At 42.5% G+C, this 8,496-nt stretch overlaps 1 protein-coding gene across 1 annotated transcript; it reads right to left on the bottom strand.

The window, feature by feature from the left end:
• Nucleotides 1-5,497: 5,497 nt before the first annotated feature.
• Nucleotides 5,498-8,437, bottom strand: LOC148593995 (cytochrome P450 2H1-like). The gene is made up of 5 exons (XM_088528791.1): nucleotides 8,379-8,437; nucleotides 7,804-7,945; nucleotides 7,352-7,539; nucleotides 6,138-6,279; nucleotides 5,498-5,720 (listed from the first exon to the last, which is right to left on the bottom strand). The coding sequence occupies exons 1-5, from the start codon at nucleotides 8,385-8,387 to the stop codon at nucleotides 5,539-5,541; spliced, it is 663 nt and encodes a 220-aa protein (XP_088384917.1). The 5' UTR covers nucleotides 8,388-8,437; the 3' UTR covers nucleotides 5,498-5,538.
• Nucleotides 8,438-8,496: the final 59 nt, after the last annotated feature.

Raw genomic sequence — 8,496 nt, 5'->3', positions numbered from 1 at the left:
CAGCAGAAGAGGAGTCCTTGCAGCACAGTCGTTGACGTAGTTTCTGTAGATTGTTGGGTTTCCACCTAACACAGACACATTTTTCTGGCTGGAGAAGAAAAACAGCCTATTGACAAGCTGGCAACTGGCACTGCAGTAAAGAAACTTTGGCAGGACCTTTTACATTAACTGATATTGGGTTGTTATGAGAAATGAGCAACTCCTGCTGCTTGCCTAACCTGTTAATAATTCCTGATCAGGTCAGATGATTGCGAACACGGGATGTGCCTTTACTGCTTGATGCCACCAATGGCTGTGCGAGGTCCTCTGAGTTTCTGGAGTGCTGTGAGATCCCAGTGCTCTCTCCTGGCTGGTGCTGTCTCCATTTGCGTTTCCTCAAGCTGCCAGGGAGGGGTTGGCAGAAGCCTTTCTGCAGCTCCACAGCTCTCATCTTTACTGAGGAGCATGGGCCACGGGAAGCAACCGTGTGTCCCCTGCAGCATGGATTCCCACAGGAGTCCTCCTCTCTCCGGGACCCGTGGGGCTCCCCAGACACCTGTGTGTTACGTGCTGGTGTGTCAGCAGCAGCACGTGCTGGGCTGCCTGCGGGTGCTGTGCGCAGCGCACCATAAGATGAAGCTGTGCCAATCAGAGCCCTCACCCCAGCAGCCTCGCACTGCCGTTTTTCATTCAGCGCTTCGAGTCTTTATTTCAGTTTTCCATACCCTCCTCTCAGATTTTAGGAGATATCTTCCACAAAATGCACAGATAGAGACAAGTAACAAGCAAAACTTCTGCTTGTTGCCATGTGTCAGGTTAAAGCCAAGCAAGCAGCTCTGCAGGGCAGACTGTGTTTCATGACTACGCCTTGGAAATTCATGCGGATATTTACAGTATCTTAGTTTTTAAAAGCCCTTAATGAAGACACTTAATGCCATTTTATCCTGACAACATTCAGGAAAATGTGTTTAGCATGGTGTGGCAGGTGTGATATTTCACCCTCACCTGATGGAACTACTGAGGTCTGGGAGTTCCAAATCACATCCCTCCCCAGATGCCACAAGCAGTAATACAGAAATCACAACTCTGCACTGCAAACTGCTTAACCAGGGCCCTACCTTGCAAAGAAGAGGGCAGATGCAAACAAGACACTGTGTCTTGTTTGCAAAAACAAGAAAAGCGCTCATGAAGAACCAGAAGGTCCCTAATATCTCAGTGAATATTCCCTATTTGGGGTCTGTATCTGTTTTCAGAAAGAAGGAAAAATTCTGGCACAAACCATTCTTTGCCTGCTTTGCTCCGACCGAGTTTTACACAAGGGATCTGCACACACACATCAACCTTTCTAACAGGAGCAAACTTACCCTTCTCACTTATCAGACCATCACCCACTTGCCACCATCAAATCCACACAAAGGCAGTGCTAGAAGATTGCACTTGTGCGGTATTAAAGAGGCACATAGAAAGAAAAATACTGTGTCTGAGAGGAATCTTTTCTCTTTTAACAAGTACAGCAGCAAAGACACACCAGGCTTTCCAAAATGCCCTTTACCACCCATACACACCCATACACATTTCTCCTGTAGACTCTGCCCATATCTGTCAGATTACAGTCTTCCATCTTTCTCCATTATTTAAAGAGGTTTTGTACATGTCTTGCTCATTTTGCAGTGTTTTGACTAATCCGCAATGACAGCTGTTACTAGAATATAGCTGTTGCTGACAGATCAACCTTTAGCCTAGGGGCTTGTCAGCTGGAGATCTCACTGCCCCTTCCCCTTTCACAAGCAGGGTGCAGCAGGAGTCAATCACAACAACAGCAAAAAAGGAAACATCAAGGGATAAGTTATTCTTGAACAAGTTACACTTGCACAGTAAATAAAGCATCTAAGCATCTAAAGAATCTGATAGTTTACACTGCAATAGGCTCTGAAGGAAAGAAGGCTGCAAAATATACATGTTGTTACACAATGCCAATCTTGTGTATTTCTTTAAGTCTATAGACTACATAGTTTCAGAAGTATAGTGATATTTTCTCTTACACCAGCCTATGTCATAACTATTTTACCACTGATTTCAGAACTGGTTGAGATAGATTGAGTAACACTTTTTTGATTCCCACACTATTATATTAGTGTTGAGTTTGAAACTATAGGTTAAACTTCTCATTCTTCACTGAAATAGGACTATCAGCATCACTACTTGATTTTGGAGGCAAGTGAGGAAGGAATTTTTAAAATAATTTATCCAAAGAATGTCCTTATGGACATAAGGAGAAATCCTTATGTTTTAAGCGTGATTTGCTTCCTTGAGTGAATGAATAAGAACTGACAAATATGATTTCTCTGCTTTTCAAGATGCTGCTCGTCAACCTTATCTGGAACAGATCAACCTGATTGAGGAGCAGGTTGCAGCTTTGGAGCAGGCAGCTTATAAATTGGATGCGCATTCCAAAAAACTTGGTAACTATTGCCCCTTAGTGTTACTAGTTATCAACATAACCCCTTGTGAGGGGATTTAACAAGGTAAAATAAGTTTCTCTGAGCTCCTCTACTGTCTGAACTTTGGAGATGCCCATTGCTCTGGATGGGCTCGGGATTCGGCAATAATCACGCCAGAATGAAGTGACTACATCGACCATTTATTCAGGTGAAAGCACATAAAGGAAGCAACGTATGGATAACTCCTTTTGAGGTGATACCTGCCGGCGGGATACTGGACCGAAACATCCTCTCGAGGTGGCAGATCAGAGAGAGGGTTGCTGACCGGCTCCCGCAGAGGCAGTGTAGGCCTCAGAGTCTGGAGTTTCTCCTCCCACGCTCTCTTCGCACTGTCCACTTTTATGCCCGGTGCATCCTGGCACGTAGGGTCAGTCTGACCCAGGAGGCAGCCCAGGCTCTGACAAACTCCACCTCGAGTTGAGCACCTCTCCCCCGGGGTGCACAGGCGTGCGTGGCAGTCGGGGGACCCAGCCCTCAATTCGAGGGTCCTGCCTTCTTCCTCTTCTTCCTCATTTCCGGGTGTTTGGCCTCCAAAGCTAGTTTGGAGGATGTCTGCACTTAAGTTGGCTACAAGCCCGGCTGAGTGGCTGGCCTCAACAGGTTTCTGGCGGGGGCTGCCTGTGAACAGACCTAAGCAGCTGCATCCCTGCTCCTTATCACTCAGCCTAGGCAGGTAAACATCTTCTCTCTCAAGGTCTGGCCTCTGCTTCCCATGGGAGATTGTTATGACTCTACAGATCACAGAAATTTTTATCTCCAATACACCCATACAGCATGGCCTTGACCTGCATTTAGGCAACTGAATACTGGAGGTGCATGGGAAGTGGCAGACGCTGGTAAAAGACTGATGCATCAAGTTATATGGAGGTAGACTTGTGCAGATATTCTTGAGACACAGTCTCTTAAGAAGTTTAATTTCTTGCTTGCAATGTCCAGTGATCCAAGCTTCCAAGACAAAATCTTGAAAGAGAGATTTTGACGTTCCACCGGACGTCCAATCCCCTTGGCCTAATTTAATACTAACTGTTTGACCTAAGCATCTAATTCTTAAAAATCCCACTGGACAACTAGATTTGTTTAAGTACTTCCAAGAAAAAATGGTCCTCTAAATTAACCTGAGTTTTAAGCGGTATAGGGCCCTGCAGCTTTCAAGCCTTTTAGCCATGCATTCCTAAAGTATTGTTATTTTTCCTTCTGCAGAAGCCAAGTACAAAAAAATGGAGAAACAAGGAAATCTACAACAGAGACTTAACTTAATAGCAATACTGAACTGGAAGTTGGGTTATGAGGGCGACTGATCTCCGTTTAAGTTGCATAGCAGTGCTGTATGGACCTGATGTTGTGCAGGAAGCTGTGACTGATGAAGGTGAACAGTTCAGCAAAAGCAGACTTATGCCACTCCTACACAATTCCCCAGAGGAATAGGTTGCATCTCCACATATCTTTATAAAGTGGGTAGAAGTTCCTTCTCGGGAAGGGGGCTCTCACTGGGATAGAGGTCTCCCTGTAGGAGAATTTAACTGAAAAGTCAAAACTGGAATGAGCTGAAGTTTCACTTAGTTCAAGGGCAGAGCAAGGGCTTCATGTCCAGCAAGAGTATGGAAAAATCATGAAGGGAGAGGTTTAATGTGAACTTTGTGCTTTTTTCTCTTTTTAATTGGGGAGGAATCTTATGACAATAAACTAGATGTTTTGCCATACCTTTTATTCATATTCAGTGCCTCTGTAATGCTCAGCTACCAACTTGGGTTATGTCAAGCATATCTGTGATTTGAGAGAAAAGAAGTTTTGGGTGCTTTACATAAACAACTAATGGCATTGTGATAATGTTGCTCTTGCTGTCTTTTCCTGCCTAGCCCAGGTTCACCTGCCTGTCTTTGCTATTAATTAGATATCACAGGTTCAAATGGGAAGATACAAGCTGCTATTTCTCTAGTCAATGGCACTGTGGGAGTCCCACTATTGTTTCAGGAAATTGGTGCACCTGGTATAATTAGTTGTCCTGTTTTGTCCAATGAACAGCCATGTAAATTCAATCCTAATATGCCCAGTAAGGTCAGTGTGGTCTCATAAGGCGGATTGTACTCTTACATTGTCACTAGGAAGGAAAGTTTTTTAGGTCATAGACTAGCTCAGTCTTCAAGAGAAGAATAACTTCCTTGTAAATGAATGAAGTCATGTATGTACAAGCCTGGGAATGCAATTTGGGAGTCTAGGCTATGTGGAGGCAGGTTATTCACCAAATCCCTTTGTCTAGGATCTGAGAAAAACAACAGTCCAGTTTATTACTTTTTCTTCATTTTGAAAAAATAAGAGTGTAATTTCACAAAACTATAATTCTATTTTAATCATATAAAAGGAAACCCATATGCCTAGTCATCAGATAAACTCCATCCCCACCAAAGGACAGAATATATATACAAGAGTACAGCATCTGCTGAGCCCCTGAGGTGGGAAGACAGTTTGTGTTTGCCATTACAAGAATAGCTCACAAAGAAATATGTGACTACAAAAAAAGACTACAGAGCAGAGACATGTACCTCAAGCTGGTTCTGGGAAAGACACTGTAGTACAACTGTTTGTTCCTGTTGTGCTGAGAAATCTGGTGCTCTGGACAGCATAGCGGGACTCTGAGAGCCCTAACTGACATAGAACCATAGAATTATTATGGTTGGAAAAGAGCTTCAAGATCCTCTAGTCCAACCACAAGCCTTTCAACACTATGCTTGTGTAGAATCATGGACTCATTATGGTTGTGAAAACCTTCAAGATCCTCGAGCCAAACCATAAGCCATGTCAGGAATCAGATAGGAACCCGGGGCAGGTGAAGTAGGGATGGAGGAAAGCCTGTATAGTTTTGCTGTAGGGAGCTGCTTCCTCCCCGTGCAAGTACATATTTGCCTTAGAGCTGAATATGTACAAACATTTTCCTCTAAACTAAAAGGATGATCTTTCTCTTGATAAAGAATCTAGTGTTTCAGTATTTCCAGATTAGAAAATGATTGTCATTTGAGGAGAGCTTTCAGGAGCTTGTGGGCTTACAACTGTGTTTACTTGGTTAACGGGGAAGAAAAGAGACCTCATAAGGTTTGCACACATTTGCAAGACTGCTGACTACTGGAGAAATGTCAATATCCTTGCGATCTTTAACAGGCTTCAAAGTAAAATTCTGCAGGATGGATGCAAGAAATAAGAATAGCTCCATGCGTGCCAGACCTTCTCCTGCACAGACACGTTTTCCTGCAAGGAAAAATAAACAAAAATGAGATGATAGTGGAATGTTTTTCTGGCAACTTATTTTGATCATTGCTTCATAAGGTTCAGACATGTCAGAATAAGCAAGCAGCACTACAGAGAGAAGTGAATGGCTTAAACTCAGGCACTCAGTGTCTAGAACAACTTGGAAGTGTTTGGAGGGCAAAAACACCTTGAAGGTTTCAGCTTCTCATGTCCTGCTGCTGACTGATACTAGCAGATTTTGCAATGGTAAAAGATGAAATCAACTGGAACTCTAGTGCAGGGTTTAGAGCTGCCCAAAAGTGACTGGAACAGGAGATCACTAGCATCACTGTGGAGATCCTGGTGGCAGAGCCACTGAAATTGCCAGAAATCTCTTGGAGAGGAGGACTTAGGTTCTGAAATAGGTAGATTACTTACCTGTAGAAAATGGCAAGAAGTAGTCACTCTTTTTAAAGGTGCCATTTGCATTTAAGAAGTGTCCTGGGTCAAAATTTTCTGGATTTGGAAATTCCTTGCTGTCATATAAGACAGACTTTAGCACAGGAAATACCAGAGTGCCCTGAATTGGCAAAGAGGGAGAAGAGACTTTAAAACAGAGATAGTCTAAAGCAAAGTGGCATTGTGGAGTTCCCTATATGGAACCATTATGTACAGCCTTCAGTAAGAAGTAACAAGGTTAAAATTGCATGAGACAAACTAATACCACTTCAGAGGAGCCACATCAGAGGCCTAGACCATTGCCAGTCTTGATACATATTCATGCCTCCAAAGGACTCTTAGCTTGAGGTATGTACCTCTCTCCAAAGCTGAGACTTTAATTCTCAACTTTCCAGCTTTGAAATTAAATAGGAACAGAATCCAGCTCCAAAGTTTGTGTGGGGACAATATCGAGCCAGTCTGAAGTCCAGAACAGGAAGCTCCAGCTTCTATCTGCCTCTTTCTCTGTTCTCTTGGCTTGTGCAAGCTCTATGGTCATCTCAGGGGGCAGCTGAGAGTGAACAGTGCAAAACATAGCAGAGCTCTGGGCTACTGAGGTCAGGGTACCTAAGACTGCACATGGACCTGTGATTTGGTGAGTTAGGAAACTGCCCAAATAAATCTCTACTTAGCACATAGATTAAACAGCAATTAGGTGGTTAGAAATGCTCTTTCCCTAAGCAAAAGAGCACAGCTTGAAAAGCGTTATTACTGATCATGGATTCATGATCCTTTACTCCTCTAGCCTATAAAAAGCTAGCAGAACTTTCCAATCTAACTAATCAAAGCTTAAGTGAGGAAAAATGTGTGCCACCAGTCTATGTAGAAACTAAGCATGGCAAAAACTCTTTGCAATGCATTTCAATGTTAAGAATGTTGAGTATATTTGGGTTTTTTTCCAAAGAAATGACAAAAGCTTGTTTGCTTGCATTTGTGTGAAATACAGAAAAATTCCTTCTCACATAGAGGATGGAAAGGCTTTGTTCAAACAGAAGGAGCTGGAGCAGGTACCTTCTAGATGCCCCTTTCAGACTAAATTATTCTGTGCTTAATTTTCAATGTAGAAAAGAAAATAGGATACTATGAACAGAAAGCAGAGCTTTGCCCTCTTGGAGCATAGGATCCTGACTTTTCCCAGAAGCACTAAAACTGACCTTGGGGATAAAATAGCCTCTGAATTTGGTGTCCTTGGTCACAGCATGTGCGACATTAAGTGGAAGTAAATTGATGAATCTCTGGATTTCATGGACCACAGCCTCTGTGTACGGCATCTCACTCCGATCTGCCATGCAGGGACTTCGGTCTCGGCCAATCACCTGGTCAATCTCCTTGTGCATTTTCTCTGTTAGAAAATAAATCAGCGTTGAATGGACAAGCCTCCTGTGTGTTTGCCTGGACCTATCCTGTGTGTACAGCAAAACTTGCTTTGTGCACACCAGCAATAATTGTTTACTGTGAACACAACCAAGATTGATACAACTTCCATTTCGTAAAGACATGTTTCCTTAATCAGGGGAACATTGCCCCTTGTAGTAATGACATGAGTTGTTCAAATCGATACAATGACATAAAAAAAGCTTTCAGTTATTTAGTCCCTTTGTATTACCTTCTACCTCTGGGTATTTCGAGAGAATCAGAAGTCCATATCTCAATGTGTTGCTGGTTGTCCCTGTTCCAGCAAGGAACAAATCAAATGTGGTTCTTATCAAGCTCTCAGCATTAAAATATGAATGACCATTTCCTTTCTCCTGGAAAAAGATTTGGCAAATTGAGAAGCTCGCTTACCTAACTTATCTAAGGCAACGTGTTTATGAAGGAAAGTGCTGTACCCATTATACATGTTCTTAGATACATCTAATGTCCTTTCCGAAATGCAACATTCACTCTCCAGAACACCAGCAACTACAGTATTTTTACTGACTAACATCATGACTTTTTTAAAAATTTTGAAGGAACACTTGCTTACATCAACCTCCTTGATCTTCAGCTTTCCTAATGAGTGCTGCATGTCATTGTTCTATGTTTCTCTCATTCTAAAATTCTTAGTAAGAAAATGGAGAGGACAGACTGAAATTGATGTGCCATGAAAAACAAATGTGCAATAGTAGAGTGCCCTGTAAGATCCTGGGATTCCAAACAATGTTTTTATTGTAATCTAAAAAGACATATCTGTTACACTACCTGTTCCATTTTGATAAGAAAAGCATCAATAAAATCTCGAGGAGAGCTGGGATCCAGAGTTTCCTGGTGGGCTCTTACAATTTCAGAAACAAAATCATTAATTTCTTCGAGGTTTTTC

Source organism: Tinamus guttatus, unplaced genomic scaffold (assembly GCF_059628265.1).
Source record: "Tinamus guttatus ecotype Peru unplaced genomic scaffold, ASM5962826v1 Tinamus_guttatus_pri_ptg000314l, whole genome shotgun sequence".
NCBI classification, from domain to species: Eukaryota; Metazoa; Chordata; class Aves; order Tinamiformes; family Tinamidae; genus Tinamus; species Tinamus guttatus.
Note: the sequence above shows the minus strand (reverse complement) of the source record. Positions and strands in the feature narration are given on the sequence as shown.

Excerpts from the sequence above, each read along its gene's own strand:
- LOC148593995 (XM_088528791.1), bottom strand. Across the intron at positions 7,540-7,803 it reads GAAATACCCAGAGGTAGAAG|AGAAAATGCACAAGGAGATT; the intron begins GTAATACAAAGG and ends ATTTTCTAACAG. Across the intron at positions 5,721-6,137 it reads CTTCTTGCCATTTTCTACAG|GAAAACGTGTCTGTGCAGGA; the intron begins GTAAGTAATCTA and ends TTTTCCTTGCAG.